The sequence below is a fragment of the Augochlora pura genome, chromosome 3 (assembly GCF_028453695.1).
Source record: "Augochlora pura isolate Apur16 chromosome 3, APUR_v2.2.1, whole genome shotgun sequence".
Lineage (NCBI taxonomy): Eukaryota > Metazoa > Arthropoda > Insecta > Hymenoptera > Halictidae > Augochlora > Augochlora pura.
Window position 1 is genome coordinate 95808 of NC_135774.1, and position 21179 is coordinate 116986.

Genomic DNA, 21179 nt, shown 5'->3' on the forward strand with positions numbered 1-21179 from the left:
TAAATTGTGGATTTACGTGGCAATTTTAAACGCGCGATATTCTACTTCGATACACTAGTTTTTATACCAGCACTGCCATGCGAATCGAAACGACTAAATAAATATTTTCGAATAATTCTTTAGAAATTATTGCAGAATAAAATGTCATGAATCAATTAAAAATGATTAATATATTTAAGATTTGGTTTTGGTTTTACGTTGGTAATTAACGAGCACGGTAATCGTTGAGTTTGCGCGAAAAATTCCCTGACATTTTGGCATACAATGAACCGAAATAAAAATTGCAGTTCACCATATATGTAATCCGAGTCCGATTGGAAACGGCTGGATATAGATTATGAGCCCGGCGAGATTGTAATACCAACTGAGCCGGCGAAGCGAGTACGATAATTAAAAGCGCTAAGCAGCCCACGCGAATGTCTGTATTCAATTTCAATCTCCGTGAAATTACACGCTTTGCCTGGATCGCAGCGTTCGTCGTAAGGTCACCGGGTCACGTGTCGCGCAAAACAAGAAGCACAATTCTATTTGATTTTACTCGATCTTCTTTTCCGACCGCTTCCACGGCCTTTCATCTCTTCCGTGCCTTGCCCCTGGCCACCCCTTCTCTGTCGCGTATTCACGTCCGAATACGATCCACGCAACGCATTGAATTTCACGTGAATCGCACCCCCACCACGAATTACCGGTTGGATTTATCGGTCGAGAAAAAGACTCGCCCCGTGGTGTGTTCTCGTAATCCTTTGCCGTCGAGCACGGAGCCGGCGCTTTTGATGCGTGGGCGTGGGCCACGCAAATCGAATCGCTCGCCGTCTCATCACGTTCCGTCGAAATCACAACCATTCCGAGTAATCGAACCTGATTATTATTTATGCTTTTGTGCCACGGATACCGCGCTTCCGACCTGTGACGAATTCCTGTAACGTACGATAGCTAAATTGCACTTGGGGCGAAAGTTAATTGCAGCTGCAACGTTTACGATGTCTCGAGTCCTGCCAAAAGAAAGTGTCTGCCACTTGTCGGAAACAATTGCTGTTTGAAACAGACTTTCAATCAGACTAGCCTGTGGATTTCCACAAATTCATAATATATAAGAATTTGCTGAACATGAAATTAATATTGCTTCGACTTATCTTTATCATATCTATCCTACAAACCTTTGCAAACGCAAATGCATCGAATTCGCAGTCTACCGATTATTTTGGGTGCTATGCAGGTAGCGAATTTTCCGAACGGTCCACACCGGTCGAGCTGTTTCACGGTCTCAATCGACGCGCGGTGCACGTGGCCTGGTCTCGCCACCTACGAATTTACGAACATCCTGGACTACCACTATCTTTTCTTCCGCGGCGTGTACACCGCATATCCACGGTCCCCGACACAAATACGAACATTTCGCTGTCGACACGCCACGGGCATGTTTTCTCAGCTGGTGCCCTAACTCTCGATCTCGACGATCCTCGGTCCCCCACCTCGGTCAGCTCCGGCTTCGGCTCCGGCTCGGCTCCACGCTGCACGGCAGATCCTGGTGGATCCTTTCAAGACACGGTCGGCTACCCACAAAGGATCTGCCCTTTCATACGCACGTTATTATACTCTTTACAGAATATCGTTCCACCTTCTCCCTTTTGGAAGCGGAGGAACGGAAAAAAGGAGACAAGAAGGGAGAGAGAGGGAGAGAGAGAGAGAGGGAGAGAGAGAGAGGACTCTCGGAGCAGGTCGGAGAACGAGCGTGTTGGTGTTAGACGGCGTTGTACGTGTGCACGCCCACGCATTGTAGCTCGAGCCTCGGGCCAGGGTGGTGGACGTTTCGACGAAAGCCTCGAGATTTTCTCGTTTAATTTGTTGTTATAGCTGCTTGAGACGCGACGCGGATCGGGCCAGTCGCTCGACCATACCGATCCTCAAACATTCATTATGTTTTTTTGTAACACATCTCAACCGACCCACACCACGTTGTCTCGCACCGACGTTCTGCTATTGCGGCTTTTCCGCGGCTCCGTGTTTGCTCGGCACTCGCAATCTGTGTATACATATTTGCCCTATCCACCCCATCCGCCCTATTCAGCTAACCGTCTCTATTAATCGAGATAGCTTTTGTGCCAGCCCGGCATCCAGCCCCGTCGCCCGCAGATAATTAACAATGCGACAATGCTGTATCGTCGAATTGTTTTTCGTAATAGTCTATCAACGCTTTGACCGGCCCGTTTAATAGACGCGACGCTATTGGCGTTCGGCGAGTAGGAATTAATTCGCGTCCGGAGCGCAATAGGGACTTTGATGCGAATTTCTATTCAAATTCGACGAGATCTTCGGATTCGGATGGACGTGTCAATATTACCCAAAGTCTTGCGAAATTCAATTAATTCGACTCGAACTTTCGCACAATTTCTATCGCGATAAATATCTGCTTGATGAAGATACGCGTCCGGGGAGTTCTTACGCAACCATGCCACAGATCTCGGTACCCAAGAGAAAACAACGGTTAACAGTCCTAGCATTAAAATCACGAGATATTCATTGAATTGCAATTTTCTGTAACCAATGCAGAAACGATTCACCCTGCGTAAAGATACAAATGCATAGCGTCAGTCAAGTGTTTAGGACCTACTATACTTTTTGTTGTAGCAAGCATTTCCTCGAGAGAGCCCTCGATATCCAATGGAAAAAGAAATGTTCCAGTAAAACGCACTCGTCGGGGAGATAATTTGCACTCACGGAACTCAATTGAGCAATTGATCGAGTCCCTTTCAACGATTGCGACACGGATTGCGCCCGATGCGATTAGGGGATGGTATTATCGCGGTCCATTAACGATTGTTTGGGAGACGAGGCGAGTCAGTCGAGGACGTTCGATCGGTCGTAAGGGACGCAGCTCGGGCTCGACATGGAAGTTAGTGGAGCGTGGGGCAGCGCGCCTAGTCGGATCTCTTCTGTCTGATTTGGCACATTTTCCTCCGCTGTTGGCGGCGTCGCTCTTAGCTTTCCGATCAGCGTTCCTCTTGAATTATTCTTTAGAAATCGTCGTCGGTACACTCTGGAAAGAGTACACATCGGAGCAGTTGAAGTCGTTCGGCTGATTCGCATGGAACCTCGGATTTCCTGGTGGCAACTCATCTTCCATCAGCTCCATCCGTCAGATTAAATCGAACCCAAAATAATTTTACGAAATTTTGATGCTGCAAAATCTTTATGCTCGACTATTAATATTACCATTATTATCATTATTATTATTATTATTATTAGCATAATCGTGTAGGTGAACGTATAAGAATCAAGGAGGGGAAGTCGATAATAGTTTTTAATAACATCCAACGCGATCGGTGAACGTCCTGTTGAAGACATGGCGAGCTTCTCTCGATGGAAAAACCGGGCCCAAGCATTCCAATAAAAGTTGATTCCTCTCTTTCACAGCTGTTTTAAAATCATCTTCCGAAATTGAACCGTCGCGATCCACGTCGAGCTTCTTGAGCAAGAGATCTATGAGATCCTACGAACAAAAAATAATCTGTTTCTGCAGAGCCATAACATTTTTAGCGTAGCTTGAAACAGTTGCATCGAAATACAAATAAATCGAGATCGAGATCGAAAGTATTAGCTTGTAGATAGAAAATCTTTGAAAGATATTTTGTTGGGCTAAGAAATATATTTTACGCTATTTTAGGATCTGAAATATTGCTAATAATATATCTATTATCGTTTTATGTCGATAGGGAGGAGTTACAATCATTCACATTACTTTAACAGTTTCGTCTGGATTTTCGTCGTTCTGCAGTTTGATCAAACATCCACGCATTACGGGAAATATTTGGTCCCTTTTCAGTCTATTAGTTTTCAGATTGTCGTACACCTGGCGCAACATATTCATTAGGATTTGTCTATCTAATTATAGCATAATTAAACAAGAATTTTCAAATATAGGTTATTATTTTTCAATTGTAGGATAATTGAAAATAATACAGCGTCATGAAAAATATTACTTTATAAGTGAACTGTATCTTCTCATCCAAAGAACCACGCAGTACCACTGACAGTCCTTCGATCCATTGATCGACATGTATCTACGATAATACCTTCAAACATCTGTTTCTTAATTACTCAGTCTCTGATCATTCGTTGTGTTACCTGTAACGCGTTGTTCGTATCGAAGACACCAAACAACCTATCGATTAATAAATGGCGTATGTTTTCTGTAAAGTCCAACCCCGATTGGAAAATGTCACGAAATATCGATCTGGTCATAGGGCCTAACGTCTGCACGCATTTTCGATGAATTATTGCCAAAACTGTAAGAAAACCAAGGTGATGCAACAAATTTTACAATCGGAAGTACAATGAAAATGAATTCAGGTATAACCTTCAACTTCCCGCAGATCATAATGGGTCTGCCGAGACAATCTTTTGAACTTGTCCACATTTTTCCTTCTGTACACGATTTCTTTGAGCGTATTATTTAGTTGATCGATCGGCGTTTCAGCGGGCATTTTTAACAGTTATTGATCACAGTTACTTCAAAATTTTCTAGACTTCATTTGGTGTCGAAAGTTTGTCAGGGTTTCTCCATTTCTGAAAGGAACTGTCAATTGTTCGATTTTTAAATGTAATAAATTTATAAGTATATTTTGGCAATTTAAAAGACCAATTTGCAACAATTGTTCTTTCCAAGCACGTGTAATTGCAAAGCCATGGATTAATATGCAAAGTAGAAAACTTTCTGCGCGGCGATGCCAAAGATTGGAGTCATGTAAAAACTCCTTTTCTTATTCGACAATTTAAAACCCTGGAACAAAGTGTCTCCATATTTATTTCCATTGTTTTAAATAGCCTTTATTAGTTTCTTTCGCAACTGCTTACAAATTCCAATGGCCATTCTATAATGTTCTAACTAGTTCTGTAAATATGCGCGTACTATTATATTGCAGCTTCCATCGCATTACAGTTTAAATATACATTTTCCAATGCAACTAAAAAATTATTGCAAAAATATGGAAAAATAGAGGCGGTGAACGTCGGCCTATTAGCTCAGTTGGTTAGAGCGTCGTGCTAATAACGCGAAGGTCGCGGGTTCGATCCCCTCATGGGCCAGATTTATTTTTTCTGCCTTAAATTTGCACTATTCAAGTGAAATATGCAGTTGCAACAACGGTCAGCATCGGCCCATTAGCTCAGCTGGTTAGAGCGTCGTGCTAATAACGCGAAGGTCGCGGGTTCGATCCCCCCATGGGCCAGAATTTTTATTTTAAACCCTCGGACTGTTATTTTGCAACGAATCAGCAACAATGTTAATTCTGGATATCGGATCATTAGTTTAGTAGACAGATGGCCGCGTTGGGGACATGTTTCCGAGAAACACGGTCACGAAGAATGTTCATGAGAAACAAATGAGCGGAAATTGCTTTTCCTTATCTTCAGAATTAGAACATTGATCGTAAGGGATCTGGCGCCACGGACTGGGATAACAAGACTTTTGGGTAAGGAAAACGTTTTTGACTTCTCATCACTTACCCCAGAACTTCAGAATGATATGTATTGCGAAAATTAATATAAAACGCGACACAACAATTATTAACGATGTACGATCACCATTCGAGAACAAAGGTCGAACACCCTAAGCTTGGGATGAAATTACATAGAACTTCGTATACGAATTTTTTTTTATGTGGCTTCGATCTCGTTACTATCGACCTCCAAACACAATGTTTATTTTGAAAGAAATTTGTTTACACTGTTATGGTAATAATGTAGAGGTCGCAGATTCGATTGTATACAAACATTTTTTCTCTATAATACTCATTTATTTATTTTGAAAGAAATGTGTAAGAACAGCGGTTGCGAACATCGGCCCATTAGCTCAGTTGGTTAGAGCGTCGTGCTAATAACGCGAAGGTCGCGGGTTCGATCCCCTCATGGGCCAAGTTTTTGTTTTTAGGTTCTGCAATAGTCTTGTTGTAACAAATAAGCACGAACGATAATTCTGGATGTCGGCCCATTAGCTCAGTTGGTTAGAGCGTCGTGCTAATAACGCGAAGGTCGCGGGTTCGATCCCCTCATGGGCCAGAGATTTATTTTGGCAATGTCCATCCCGTTAAGAGATGCGATAAGTATATAATACTTGTCAATTAGTTGTTTTTAATTTTGAAAACTCCATTTTGTATTTAATGAAAAACTCTTTAAACGGGGTACTGCCTTTAGCGCGTCAAGTGACTTTTAATACAAATCCTTTTGCTTCTAGAAATGACTGTATCTAATTTTTATTACCATTTATTCCAATAAATCTGCACGTTTTGAGTTTCCAAAAATGAAAGTGGCTAGAAAAACTCCAAGTCCGGCAAGAAATCTACGTTAAATTAATTTCTAGAAAATCAACCCAATCACGAAACACATAGATCGCGTAAAAAACTTTTAGAAGGATTTCATTAATTGCAGAATTAATTAAAAGACTAGATATTCGAGATCTGTCGTCAAGTTTGAAACAGACGTACGATTCTTGGCGGCTGTGTAGCTGTGGTCAATAACATCGTATAGAGCGTGCGGACTGTGATAGCGATAAAAAGACGATTACGTGGCGCATCGCGATAACAACGCCCACGAGTCTGAACCGCGCGTTTCGCAAACGGCTCGATACGATCTCTCATCTTTGAGGAGTTCACATCGTTCGAGAGATTATCATAAAGGCGTGTGTGCGCCCGCGGGGACGACGTATTTCGCAGGAAAAAACTGCCGCGAAATGGCCTGTTCGTGTGAGCAAGCCAATAAAAAAATGGCCGGTTCTCACGTGGCCGCGAGATCCCGTTCGGCGTCGAGAAGAAAAAGGAATTTCGGAGTATTAACCGATGAATCGTGAACGCGAACGCGAACGCGAACGCGGATTCGTTCCACAGGAGCCACCCGACCGGCGTAAAAGATGACGATAAAGTCTCACCTAAGTATATCTAATGACATCATTTGGAAGGCGAGTGTAATAAAGAGGCACAAAGGCGCGGGGACTTCGTCGAGAATGTAAAAACGTAGAAACGGCTTAAGAATAAGGAGAAGGAGAAGGAGAGAGAGAGAGAGAGACTTTAAAGCCGATAGCCTCCGTTATGGAATTCGGTTATAAAATGCTGTATCGATCGAGGGGAATTTTACCCGAACCCGTGGCGTTCGATATACGAAACAGTCGACGTTTCGACGTTTTTATTTAAAACAACATTGCCAAGTTTCGTTTAGGTACGAACGAAATAAAAATCGTTCGAATCCGTTGATAATTTCAATAAGTTAAGACTACACCAACAGCGTCAACTAAGAAGATGTTCCTGAAATTCGCTGTACACTTTTGAATCGAACGTACAACCGACTGTCTTAAACGAATAGCCAACTAGCCCACACATCGTCTGCGATCAATCCGCAATCAGTTGACACAATTGTCACCACACGGTTCGAAATCCGCCGGCGAGTCCCAGTCGAGCCGAAGTCGAAGCCCACACACGTTTTCCATAGCCGCCCAGATAAATGGCCGCAGTTCGCAGAAACAATTACACGGCAGGAACAAGATGAAAATCCGCTGGCATCGAAGTCGACAGTGCCCCATGCCACGGCGTCCACATCGCATTACCGACAATCCGCGCGCAGCATTTCAATGATCTCGCCGGGCCCGACCCCTGTCACCGTTAAGCACTCAATCAAGCCCGACTGTCCGAGCGAAACAATACGCAAATGAAAACGCGAGGCAGGTGGGTGGGCGTCGCCGGCGATAATACGCATTCGAGCCAACGCGGTGCGGCGATCTTCTCTTCAACGGAGACACAATGACTCCTTGCACGTACCTCCGGACCTCTGAATCCCTGTAATCATCGGCTCATTAAGTAGGCAAATAACCTCGCGACCTTTACCCTCCAAAAGGAATTATTTATTGCTATTGTTCGATTAACTGTCTTTAATCTCGGAGAAATGCCTTCCACGGTTTTTTGACAAATGGACTGTGTACTATGTATTGAACCGTTTGCTCTCGAAGCCATTTATGCATACGAAATCGAGTCTTGCAAACTTTGACACTAGAAAAATTATCTTGCAGCGTGATATAACGATTTCAGTGGCGCCTCGGAGTCACCTCTCGAACGCAAAAATAAGTCGATAGCGTTAGAAATTTTGTCCGAGTAACAGCACAGTATTTGAATAATATTTCAACCTGTCGACGCGCCGATTTGATAACACCTCATCGAAAGAAGAACAAGTAAAAGAAGAAGGAGAATGAGAAGAAGAGGAGGAGGAGGAAGACGTTTCGATCTGTAGCGATGATCGGGAGGATTCGGTGTAGATTTCGAGAAGGGCAGCAAGCCCGGTGCAAAGTGTCCAGGAGGATGAGGCCGGATGGGATTCCTCGTCTCCTCTCAGGCTTGAAAACCGAACGACCGTAATCTTGGGCTATCTAACGTTGTAAATGTAGCGAGGTGATGATTTGCGACCTCCCTGCAGCGAGCCCGGGCTCTAGCAAGACAAGAGGGGCCCCCTCGGACCCCCAGAGCCCTGGTCCCTTAGCCTTAGATTCAATTTCGCGGGGCGTCAACGGCTGACGCGACGTCCGCCCACCTCTTGCGGGACGTTGATGTACGACACGGTGCACCGGGCCGGACGGACGCGTGAAACTCGGACGATTTGCGCGTGGATTGTTTCCGACCGGCCAAAACGATGGAAAGTAATACGTTCCTGGTAGTTTATTTGCCAGCCCGGCCAGTCTTGTTTGCAGACTGCACGGGGAGAAGTGAAGGACGTCCGGCGAATGAGACCGAGGGATAACTGTTGCGAAGGTGGTGCGGCGTGGTGCTGTGTGTGCTCGCCCCTTTCGCCGGATGTAATTGAATCTGTCGAAATGGAGCTGTGTGTTTTGTACACGGCCTGATTAAAGGGAACATCGGACGCCGCCGGCCGAGCGGCCTTTAAATGCTCTCGCTTCTTCTCTACTGGTTAATAGCGAACAATCCGAAAGCAAATGCTATTATCCGCGATTATTATTTTGTAGTTGCTTGTTCCATCAAGGGGAGCTTTGAACACGATTTCCGTAGGAGTTGCTTGACGGGTGATGCCAGAGGAATACGCACTGCGTTGCGTCCCGGTGAGCGAGTTTATTCGTTTCGAAGCTATGTTTCGAAGCCTATTTTATGCAAGATACGGTCGTCGAAATTTATGTCGCAAAAGTTCGTTGTAACGATTGTACGGACTCTGAGGAAATGGAACGGAGGAACCGCGTTGCTCTCTTCGCGCTAATTTATTCAGTAATTTGTATCGATTCTTTATCGGTGGAAGTGATCGAGAAAGGATAACGACCCTGCTCGTTTCATACTTTTGACAGTCTAGCATTAAGCGATTCGCTGTAATTACAAAATTGCATTGGTCGCAAAGAGGGGGCAGTATCTCTCTCTAATAAGCACGAACGGATAATTTCGCCATGGTACTCGTCCACCGGCTAAGAACGCCAGCCTACAGGAGGGCGATTCCGACAACCGGGACTAGCTGTCCAAGTTTCCAAGCTCTTCGAAGGTAAATTTTTTTCGAAAACGTTTAACGATCTAACAAACGCTACTCGAGTAAAGTACAATCCTTCCGTTGAAATGGCTGCCGTAGGAAGTAGATTCAACGTAGATCGTTTCCTCGAATCGTTGGAGTAAATTATTGACTTTTCAACAATCTCGCCACAGACCAGTTAGGATAATGATACCAGGAATCAATTTGTGCGACAAGATTTTTTGAAAAATTCCGAAAATTACAATCCACGAGCAGTCTTCCACAAGACTCCATTATTTTTAGTTAACGTTTTTCCATGGAAATTAACAAACACGCGTATACATAATATCAACGACGAAAGAATAATTCAAGCATTTAAATAGGAAAATAGACTGGCCATACGGTGGTTAAACATTGTCGCTTATTTAGCGGCTATTTTCTAAAATTGCCAGAGAAAATGTTTCTTTCGCGTAAAGATTGGACGAGCAGACTCGAGCCCGTAATAGCGGTACAGTTTCACTTTTACCCTGGAACTCGTTTCGCGATCGATGCGAGCCGCCTCGCCACGAAACGAGCAATTACCACGCATCCATAATTACGTTATTCCCATCGGCGTAACATCGGCAAGAAGTTGACGCGCTCGCGGTGTACACGGACTGCTCGCGAATACGGAAAAGTAACAGATCGATCCGCGAGCGGAGGCGAGAGTGTACGTCCGCTTGCGTGCCGTTCGTTCGCCGACGATTGCGTAACGAACCCTGGATCTGCACCCTCTCGACGATCCGCGGCTCCGGACGATCTCTGGATCTTCCAGCAGCCTCTCGCGCAACCTGGCGCAAACCGGCGCATCGCGTGCATCGCCGCGGTCGATGTTTTACGCGGGTCCGCGCGATCGAGCGCTTACGCCGCGCCGATCCGCTCCCTTACACGTTATGAAATGTAAATTGTGAAACGTATTCCGGCTGCACGCGGGGCCAGGGAAGAGGATTTCTCACGGCTAGGTAGCCCGAAGAGCAGCCGTGAGTTATTGCACGTTTAAATCAACGCCGCGGCTCGCGATGCCGGCGTCTTAATTAACGCACCGCCGCGGCCGTGCCGCGGCCGTGTTGCCTCGCGCTAGTTTACATTTCGCGCCCGGCTGTCTGATCAGCCATCGCTGAAATTAACAGGCATTTTCACTCGATCCACACCTGGCTAACGCCGAGATCATCGCACGTGAGAACGGAAGCCGGGTTTCCGAGAGATACCGGCGCGGCTATACTTGACGACCCACGGCGGCGAGGCTGCAGATGAGATTTTTTGCGTGGTTGTTTTCTGGATTTTAGTCGACGGGGATCAAGGAGATATCTACCCTGGGTTTAATGGCGATGCTGATTCGACGGTGGTAGGTTGCTGCTATTTCTCGGTATCGCATTGTGCCATCGAAATCACGCGCGTTCGCTTCGTTCGATGCTCTGTCGACGAGGTATTCGCGCGATCGAGGATCGCTTCGAACAGATCTTGGATTATTCGTTATTCGAGGAGGGTTTTATGGCAATGTTCGCAACGTCGAAGATGACGCATACACCATTTCGATTGCCAATCTTGAAATTAAAGCGATCCTTGGTTTTCAACGTTAGTTTCCAAGGGGATCTCTTTTCGTTGAAGAGAGTCAGCTTCTGTGGCATGCTGTCATTTAATATTCGAGCGTGTATTGCTGGAGCACAGGAAAGTATTGTCACGCATCGTGCAACGGGAAATGTAGTTTTTTCTCTAGCAAAAAATGCAGGTTCAACAAGGATTTCCTCGATGCAGGAGAAGATTGATTAATTGCATCAGGAAGTGAAGCATAGAATGTTTCTTTAGGCGTTCAGAAAAAAAATTGACCTGTAGCGTGTGTTAAGTTCATCAGTGAGAATTCACCCTTCTCAACGATTCACACTTCGTGCTCACCGGGAACGAGAAATGATTAATGATCATCGAGCTCTCATTGTCAACGTGCCGCTGTGACAGCTGGCCTTGTTTTCACAATTGTTCGACATCCTCTGTCCCCCTTACGCCACACCGGCTTTAGCATTTGCTCCCTTTAAAATCCACTGCGCTCGTATTAATGAATAAGAAAGTCTACGCTTTCAAAAATTTAGTGTTAAGACAGTGCTAGTGCGCGTTCTCCGAAGACAGGAAAGACGGTTCACTTTTCCCAGAGGTACAAGATATGTATTCTGAACCAGATTGCTAGATCCTTGCGAAACGAGAAAGGATAACCCCACCCGCGAGCGACCTTGCCCACTGTATGGTAAATGTCCGTTCGCAGGCATGGCCAAAAAGCCCGCATGGATGGCATAGGATCGTCGAAACCACGTTCATTCGAAACCGACCACCACTCGGCCCGGATCCCGCGAATGGGAACACGTGCAGTCACACGGCAATAACTCTAAAATTTGATTGCACCGGGCGTCGGGGTAGTCCACCCCCCGAAGGCAGCTTTGGTAATAGGCGCGCTCTAACCCTTGCATCAACACCCACGCAGCCGGAGGGTTTCGCGCGGGTGTGCGTCGGTCCACGGGCGCCCACCACGTCGTAAATAAAGGCGAAAATTGTTGACCGTTGCCTTTCGGCTTGGTTTAAGCGTTAAACAAAGGCCCACGGTGATGTCGGCCGCCGTATCTTTGATCTCTGTTTGCCGAGGCATGCATCACTCGCGAGATAATCGGGAATAATTATTTGTTAGATAAATACGATCCCAGCCGGCGATACGAGGTCGAATTTACGACGGGCCACTTGCCGCTTGTAAATGACGCGGAGAACGCACACCGCCGAAGCGGACCGAGCGGATGAACGAGCACGCCGAGCGTAGTCGCCGCGCCGAGAGCGGAAAGAGGAGAGCGGAGAGCGGACAGCGGACAGCGAGCGTGTATGCTGCGTTCGGTGTATCATCGTACGGTGCACGCGCGAGCCTGCCGCTTCGATTTTGGATATTAGCGTTCACCAAAGGGCCCCCGAGCGAGACACGAATTGTTTATGGCGGTACGGACGACGACGATTTGAAATTCTAATTAACCCGCGGCCTGTTAATGATTGTTACCGAACAGCTCCAACACAAGCAGCTGGGCCCAGACGGATCTTGTTCGGGGATCACGGCTTTCTTTCTTCTTCGATTTTCTTTTATCGGGCAAATGTAACTCGTGGCCGGAATCGCATCGATTCGCTCTACGCTCGACCACTCTGCAATCTGCTTATCTGGATCGGATATAAATGATTTTGTTCGATCCCCTATCGTTCGGATCGACCGACGCGAACGCGTAATTAGAAGGTTGGACATTTTTATGCATTTGTCGTATGAATACCATTTTATTAACCCTTTGTAGACGAGCGACGACTCCGAGGCAACGCTAAAAATTGCTGCACCATTTTTCGAAATTATTTTTACGATCGTAACAATCGATCGATGTACTATTTTAACCTCGTTAAAAACGCTGAAAAACGAATTACATTTCTGTTCTAACTCACTAAAGGTGCCATTGGAACTTCAATACAAATAATGACTATATTTTTTGACGTATTCTGCATCCGAAACTAAAATGCTCTCGAATTGAAACGTGCTCAGAAACTGCTGTTATTGAACGAGACCCGCTATTGTGGGATGAGAAAGATGAGGCAGACACTTTTCTGAAAGACCACGAGCAGACGTTGCCACTCGGATCGAGAAATTTAACGAGGCATGTTGCAACGTCTGGTCGCCTTATTAGACCGGATTCCGAGTTTTCGTCCGTCGCATGACTCCCACCCACGCATTCAATCTTCGAAAAGCAAGAATCCGCACACCTTCGACTCCCAGGTTCTCGCAGTTGCACAATGTCGCGGTATGAGGTCCGAGGCAAAGGTGATCCGCGGACAATAGGAAAACGCCCGTCACCAGGAGGAAATCCTGACTGGGCGGCTCGCAGACTGTGATCCCATCGGTTCACGGTTCACTTAGTTCGAGCCTTCGTTCGACATTTGTCGTACAACTTATTCCGAATGTTGTACAACAGTCGTCGGTGCGACGCGAGCCTTGGACGTTCGTTTCGATGAAAATGTGGTTCGTCACACCTTGTTGCCGATGGTTTGCTGCGTCAGTTTTGGGGACGTTTCAAAACACAAAATATTCACTCTTCTCGAAACAGCTGCGTAGACAAGATGGTAGGGCATTGCCTCGAACCATTTTGCTTTTACAGAATTTATATCGGTAAATTGTGAAACCTATATCGTCGATCTTTTAAAAGGGGTAAAGCAAATAAAAGAATATATTTGCACCGTCTTGATCAGATTCTTCTCCGCGACTGAACGCAGCAAACTTTCCACGGTCAAGAAATCTATAAACGTGAAGAGGGGGAGTGGCCGATAGGAGAATTCGTCGTCTCGCACCCAAGGCGTTTTAAGGGGGCCCAGAATAATTTCCTCATTTTTCTCCGTGACTTGGGCAATTTATCCTTTGGAGCGAGGGCCGAGCCTTTCCGGTGCACGACGACAGGCCGGGTCGACGCCACCGCGACGAGACAAGCCGCGTTTCAACGGCCACCGCTTCGCTTAGGTAACCCGCGCCTGATTTAGTCGCGGCGAGGGCGTCGCGATAAAGACGGCGCGATTTTTCAGTACGCGTTGATAGGGGATGATTGCCTGGCGTCGCCACGCGCGGACGAACGTGCGAACGAACGTGCGAACGAACGTGCCAACCGCCGAGATACCCGACATCAACCACCCCATTTGTCGCGTCCGCCTTTAAGCAGCCCGAAACGAAGGGTTGAGAACATGCCGGGGATATAAATGCGCCGGAAATTGTCAGTCGTTTATCCGCACACCCAGGCGACACCCGGGCTCTCGCCGCAACCCTGTTAATGGAAGCGCTGTCTGCCTACGAAGGTGCACGGGATAGCCGAAATTGCTCGGCAGATTGCGAATTTTCTGTGCTCGGTGTGGAACTTTGACTCGCGAGAGGTTCGCTGAAGTTTTAACAACGATAGTAGTAGATGGTTAATAAATCTAACAAACGGTCCGTGAAGCTATTAGTTATTGGAATAGAAGTGGTCACGGTCTCGAGTCAAATTTCTTTTCAAATCCAATTTAAATGTCTAAAAGAGTACCACGCTAATAATGTTTCGAATGAAACATGTTGTGCAGAGAAGAAGAACCTCGCGAACGGCAACAGTTTATCGAGAAAATCTATTGGAAAGGAACTAAAGGAACGATTCTTTACACGGTTACGTAATCTACATCTAGTGGGAGGGGGTGGGAGCAGATGTCCACCGGCGAACGACGCGACGGCATAACAAACATTTAAGATACAGAACCGAAAGGGCCGCATTCCTAATTTTCAGTCTGGCCGACATCCAATCCGAGTCGTCGAGATCCACAATGCCGGTCTATTTCCTTGACGCGTATACAATCCCGTCATAGTAATCCTGTTAGGAGACGCTTCGCTGGCCAGAATACACCCCGCTGGGAGCAGAAAAAGGGGGTGCCATCTTTCAGTCGAGACCAACCAATCTCGGCCCACGTTCGAGCCAACTCGATTTATCGCAAAATAGATTCTCCGTTCGCTTCGCAGGTAACTAGCATCGAGTTGGCCTGACGTTTTATACAAACGTGGCAATAGCGCCGCTAAATCGTAGCAGCAGTTTGCTCGAGTAACGTTGAAATTTCAATTGCGCGACCATTAATTGATCCAGTGAACAATAATCTCGACAGTGCCTCGGCAACGAAGCCTCGGCAGTGATTTTCATTTTGCCCGAAGCTAAACAGGAGGGCCAACAAAACTTTTATCCTGAGATATGAGACGCGTCCGCATGACAGGCCGCATTCGAATGCAAAAATTTACGACGCCGTTGCTTAAAGAAATCCTATAAAACACGTTTCCTTTGATTCGGCATCAACACCGACATTTTAGCACCGAAAGCGACCGTCTCCATAAAGGGATTAAAAAATTCCTTACTTCCACGGCAACCACAACACGGCCTGTACACGATGGGGCGTGCATCCGTCGTGCACGTGGCGTTTCGCGAGGAAGCGTCCTCGGTCCTCGGGCCGATCCGTCGCATTAGAATAATTCGCGCTTTGTCAGCTTGTAAAGAACGAGTTTGGCATACGTCCCGCGACAATGGCGTTTCCCGTGTCCGATCCCGACCCGGCGAATAATCCTTTCGTAGTAAATAACACTTTAAAGAAGGCTTTCGCGAAGATCGGCCACGAGTCGCATTAAATCCCTTACACCCGGTATTGTGGAATTTGCTTGTAAACAAGATTTAAGGATTTGTCCCGCAGCCACGAAAATATGATAAGCCCTTTCGTTCCCTGTTTGCCTCCTCCGCCCTCCGCCCTCCGCCATCCGCCCTCCAACCCCGTCGAATCGGCCCGCGGCCGTCGCGGCCGGCCAACGACGCGGTCGTCGTGGCCGGCGCTGCAGGGGCCGGGGCGCGTAGCGTCGTGTTTATGAAACGTAAAACCGTGAAAAAGCTCGCAAAGAGGATTTCGAACTTAACCCGGCCGGGCCCGGGCTCCGAGGACTGCTGGCAAACTCTCGGACAGAGCCCGGCTAAGGCCGCCGCGGTATAATATCGCGGAACATAATATTTTTAATCCACTTTTTTCGTCGAATATCAAACACATTCGGGCTCGATCCGGGAAACTTAATATTCGATCGAGGCTCTCGTGTTCCACCGATTCCCGTATTATTTCTCCGCGAGAAGGGATTTAACCGTGAATGCCTATATAATTTTTAATCCCCGTCGTCGTAACCGGATAGCGCCGATAGATCGAGGTTTATCGATCTTAAATTACCGATACACCGCCGCTCCGCGCCCCGCCGCGCCCCACCGTCCGGGAATTGGGTCGCGCACACCCACTCCCACGAGCTCGCTCGCTCGCTTCCCCTTCGCCCCCCGCCCCCTCCCAACTTGTTCACCCCACGGATCTTCCTCCGGCAACCGAAACCCCTGCGGGGATTACCGTGGACCAAGTGGATTCCCGATTAATCTCGAGGAATGAATTTTATTGCGAAAAGACGAACCCGACCACCGCGTCGCTGTCCTCTTCCTATTCCCGGACCCGGGGAATCTCCGCCGGGGATTCAATATTAATAACTAGATGTTGCACAGTTTCTGTCGTTTCGTTTCTAACGACCAGCGTGTTCTAGTGTTTTCTGGATTTTTATATTTCTTAAATTGCTGTCCTCTTACCGGAAAGTACCCTTGGCTTCTCCACTCCGTGGCCAGATTCTCCTTGAAAGCTGTCTTTGTTCTTCGAGATGGCGGTGCAAGTGTTCGGGCCTGTAACAATGCTTAACGATTTCCGACTCTCGAAACGTGTGTCAACGAATGCGCCCCATCGAGTACCCCAGTACATACGTTCGAGCAACTTCGAGACGTCGCATCTCTGGTGGCTGTTCATCGACGAAACTGCAGCCTCGAGGGACTACGCGACCCTTGACCCAACCATAAATTAACCGAAAGCGGACCAACGTCGGGTTATTCGGCTTCGATTTCCCTCGAAATCAAGCTGTCGCTAACGTACCGTGCAATCACATTGAATATCGTATAATTAAAGAGAACAAATAATGCGTAACTGTACACGATAAATATCGTATAATTATAATAAGCATCGGACGATTACGAATGTCGTTTCTCAAGAAGAAGTTTCCACTTTCTAAAGCAGTTCGTAAGTTCGCGGCGTCTCGCCATAAAAATTTCACGGGAACAAACGTAATCTGAAACAGAAAGAGAAAAAAACGTCTTACAAGCTCCGGCAGAATCTTATTAAAACCGGAAGACAACTTTATTTCGCTGGCTGCATTGTTCCGTGAAAAGTATGTGATCCAACGTGGGAGTCGTTGCGCACGGCGAGCGTACAGGCCACGACCGCTCCGAAATAAAGATTACAGTTTAAGGGAAACTGTGGTCGAACGGAACGATCCACCTACCGCTGACATTTGCCACGAAATCGAACAATGGGTGCCGGGTTTCTTAAAACACGGTAAAGGTTAGGCTGTGGTTGAGACTTCGATGCCCGCAGTGGGCGTACGTCGAACACAATGGACGCCCTCCTGGACCCGCGTGGCCGAACGAATAAAGTCGATACGGGTGCTTTCACCTAGCGGCTGACACTTTCCATCGATTAAGAGATTCGATTAGGGTATGCATGCCGAGGGGTATGTGCGCCTGGTAACGGACGCGTGTAGCAGCACACGGAGAGAGCCGTCGCCCTTATCGGACACGATATTGTTACGCCACGCCGCGGCACAATGACGGCGGCGCCGACCGACGCAGAGCGCCGCATCGGTGTTAACGAAGCAAACAGTGGAAGCGTAACGAGGGCACGTCCTTATCTCATCGAACCAATTACCGGGCCGAACAGAAACGAAATTAAAGATGCGTATCGATCGGACATCTGTTTAACGCCGCCGAATTAACACTTTCTCGCCGGGCGCGACGCGGCGCGGCGCGGCGCGGCGCGAAGAGCGAGTCGAGCGAGGCGTCGATTAAACGATCGCCGGATAAGTTGATTGGCGAGTCGGGTCTGTCGACCCGGGCCAACCTCGCGGCGTTTTATTGCCGATGATTAGGTCGTTGCAATCATCAAAACACGATCGCCAGCCAGATAACTGGCGCGGAGAGATGCGGCGCTTCGTGATTGCTGGCCCACTGTCGGTGACGGCGGATAAGGGTGGCTGCGAATCATTGAAAGTTTGTTTCAGAGGGCTGATCAAATAGCCTGTCATGTTTCATAATTGTAGAATTAATTGGCTCCGATTTTACACGTCGCCGATTTTATGTTTATTACCCGTAGTCGTTTATTTGAAAAATTCGACTGGGATAATATATATCCCAGGTGGGTCGTTCCGGTCGAACGTGACCGGAATCTGATTAGGGTATTTATTAAAGTTGATTTAATATCTTCGTAACGAACATCTCGACAGTGATGATGCTGCCTAACTATTTTACTCGAAACAGTATAATATCGTCGTGATTTTGTTTAAGTAAAAAGTTCATTATAATAAATTGCCATCGATGCGAGCAGGATAATTAGTTTATATTGAATGCAATTGATGAAAGGAGACGCATATGTCATAAATGTAGAAATGAACGGTTAACTACTCGAAATTAAATTTATTTGAGATTATCAATTATGTTCGAACGATACATTTCCCCCTTATCGGCTGTCAATATTCAATGATTTTATCAAAGAAATAACGAGTACGACCGAATTAATCTACAGAATTTCCGTCGATATTAAACACTATTCAAGAAATTATTCAAGCAGTGTACATAGATTATTGGATCGTAGGAAATTAAATTGTACAATCGATGCGAATAAGAGAGGGTAACGTGTGATTTAACGAGAGAGATAATTGAAAGTATGGGAGCACGGTAGATTCGCGTTAACGAATATCGTAATATCGTGAATGAAATTCGTTTTGCAATGGTGCTATTTACCCAAGATTTAATTATCGCCGAATGGAATCTCGTTAGATTCGTCAGGGCTGTTCATTACTCGTCCAAGGGCGCGCACACCCTTCCGTGGCTAATTGTCCTGTATGCATAGGTTTAATTAAGGACTCGCTCACGTATGCGCGTTTGATGAATAGTCCCGGTGGCAAAGGTCCAAGACCCCGCGCATCGATTCATCTCTGGCAGGCAACCATCGCGGAATAACCATTAATTTCAAAAAGTTTCCCCTTCCCGAGGGTCGCAATTACACAAATTATCGAATCCCGAGGGTCGAATTTCGATGGAGGGCATCACCTCCGATCACGAAACCGTTGCGTTTAGCCGGTTCCGCCGAGTTCATGACTCTTTTCTGCAGGTGCCGGAGGATACGGTTACCGGTAACCATGATTAAGCAATAACACTGGCGATTTTTTCTTCGACTTTCTTCTCATTCGAATAAGCGTAGGGAATCAAATAAAATGAAGTGGAAACCCGTTGCCGTACACGAATTTGAAATTTGCATAAATCTAGGCTAACAATGATATAGGTAATTGTCTCGGAAATGATCCATGGGCAAAGATCGTAACGAACAAAATGAAGATGGGAAAGATCGAGTCCGGCAATCAAAAAGCCCATCAGAAGTCAATCGTAGGAATTGAACGCTGATCACTATCATTACTTTCTTTCTGCATATGCTAACATCATCGGAGATCCAATATATCCATTTTATAATTTCCTTTCGAAAATTGTACACAATGACAGTGGAACGCGGACGCATATCTGTATCAAATTGAGAATTATGTAGCCTGATTACCGTCTGTCTATAATAGGCTACTTAATGCCTTCATTATATGCATCGCTGTCCAATTTATGAACGTTGATATTACAAATTGGCAGAAAGTCACGATTCTACTGAAGAATTAATAACAAAATATCGGTAAGATGTTTTAAAAAGAAAATTCAGTCTCAAATTGTTAAAATTATAAAGGTTGGGAAAGGTTTATAAAGGAAACTCGTCGCGTGCCGCGCGCACGCTTTACCGACTCTATGGAAACTTAACGTAGACGTAGCGAAAGATTGCACAGGCTTGGGACTAGCGCAAGCAAGTTCTCAGCAATCGATGACTGGAACGTCTAGGGAGACTTTACCGTAGTCTTTTAACAAGAAACAAAATGTTTAAACGTAGCGAAGAGAATCGTACAGCTGTAAGAAATCAAATCGAAATAGCAGATAAGACGCAGAAGAAAATAAATGGTACTGCATCAGATTTTCCGAAAACAGATTTTCCGGATGGACCACCAGGACCGAGCTACAGGGTATCCGGAAACGGACACAGTGGTGGTTACCAAGTGGCCACCGAAAAGATTTTCATAAGAATAGCTTTCATTGTTCCCTCGTTTGAAGTAACACAATGGTCCGAAACGCGTCACAATAGGATGCTTGAAAGCAGCTACAAAGAAAAAATGCTGCGTTCCGCGATTGCACTTCTGCAGATCGGTGCTCTGTGAAAGAAAAGGAAGATTCATCCGCCGTACCATTTTGAAAACTTCGAGGCTGTTTCTCGCATCTATCGACGATCTTCTTTGCGAACAATAACTGCGGGAGTTTCGGAACCGCGCGCGATTTCCACGTTTTCCCGCTTTCATGACACGTGGCACGCGATGGCCGGCTGTACCTCAGGTTTCCCGCCATTGTTCTCTTAATCCGACCGAAAACTGTACACTGGGACGCGCAGAGTCTTTGCCAGTTGGTCAAAGCTTGCCAGCGAATGGTTCCAAAATCCGATAAAGTTAATCGAAGATAAAATGGTCTGGGCATTATTTCCAATAGCATCCGAAGCGAATTTTACCTTCCCTGTCCTAATAAATCGCTAGAGTTTCGAGCAGAGAAAGACACGCATTCTCGGAAAATTTCAATTTGCATAATGATCCGCAGTCCAGTGATTACGCAGTCGATCCATGACTTGTGCCACTCACATTTCCGCGTGTACCGAGCGACAAGAACCACTCGGGCAATATACGCCTCGCGTGTATTACAATAATCTACGGCCGCCTCTCATTTTACTTTACAACGAAGCGGCAGATAGCGATCGTTAATAGAGGGATTCGTTTAATTAAAGTACCTAGGATTCCGATTCCAGGGGCCAAGGGGTCAGCCGGCGGCTCCACGCTGCTACACGCTTCACGCCGCTCCATTCCGCTGGATTCGCTGTGGCGTCGCGCCGCGCGGAGCCGCGTCGCGGAAAGAGGGAGCGTTGTT

The 21179-nt window shown here is 46.5% G+C and overlaps 1 protein-coding gene and 4 non-coding genes across 5 annotated transcripts; 4 read left to right on the forward strand and 1 right to left on the reverse strand.

Annotated features, from left to right (window-relative positions):
- Positions 1 to 3301: 3301 nt before the first annotated feature.
- LOC144479062 (calaxin) lies at positions 3302 to 21179 on the reverse strand. The gene is made up of 8 exons (XM_078197559.1): positions 21043 to 21179; positions 16842 to 17200; positions 16674 to 16774; positions 4358 to 4576; positions 4126 to 4286; positions 3981 to 4061; positions 3740 to 3850; positions 3302 to 3490 (listed from the first exon to the last, which is right to left on the reverse strand). The coding sequence occupies exons 4-8, from the start codon at positions 4482 to 4484 to the stop codon at positions 3302 to 3304; spliced, it is 669 nt and encodes a 222-aa protein (XP_078053685.1). The 5' UTR covers positions 4485 to 4576; positions 16674 to 16774; positions 16842 to 17200; positions 21043 to 21179.
- On the forward strand, positions 5012 to 5085 carry Trnai-aau (transfer RNA isoleucine (anticodon AAU)). The gene has a single exon. It is a non-coding gene; the product is annotated as a tRNA-Ile (tRNA).
- Positions 5155 to 5228, forward strand: Trnai-aau (transfer RNA isoleucine (anticodon AAU)). The gene has a single exon. It is a non-coding gene; the product is annotated as a tRNA-Ile (tRNA).
- On the forward strand, positions 5841 to 5914 carry Trnai-aau (transfer RNA isoleucine (anticodon AAU)). Its single transcript has one exon. It is a non-coding gene; the product is annotated as a tRNA-Ile (tRNA).
- On the forward strand, positions 5984 to 6057 carry Trnai-aau (transfer RNA isoleucine (anticodon AAU)). Its single transcript has one exon. It is a non-coding gene; the product is annotated as a tRNA-Ile (tRNA).

What these genes read in the sequence shown, in the direction of transcription:
- LOC144479062 (XM_078197559.1), bottom strand. Translation starts at nt 4,484, where the DNA reads ATGCCCGCTGAAACGCCGATCGATCAACTAAATAATACGCTCAAAGAA. An exon ending in ATACGAACAACGCGTTACAG is followed by an intron (nt 4,062 to 4,125) that starts GTAACACAACGA and finishes GTATTATCGTAG; the next exon opens with ATACATGTCGATCAATGGAT. An exon ending in ATCCAGACGAAACTGTTAAA is followed by an intron (nt 3,491 to 3,739) that starts GTAATGTGAATG and finishes TTTTGTTCGTAG; the next exon opens with GATCTCATAGATCTCTTGCT.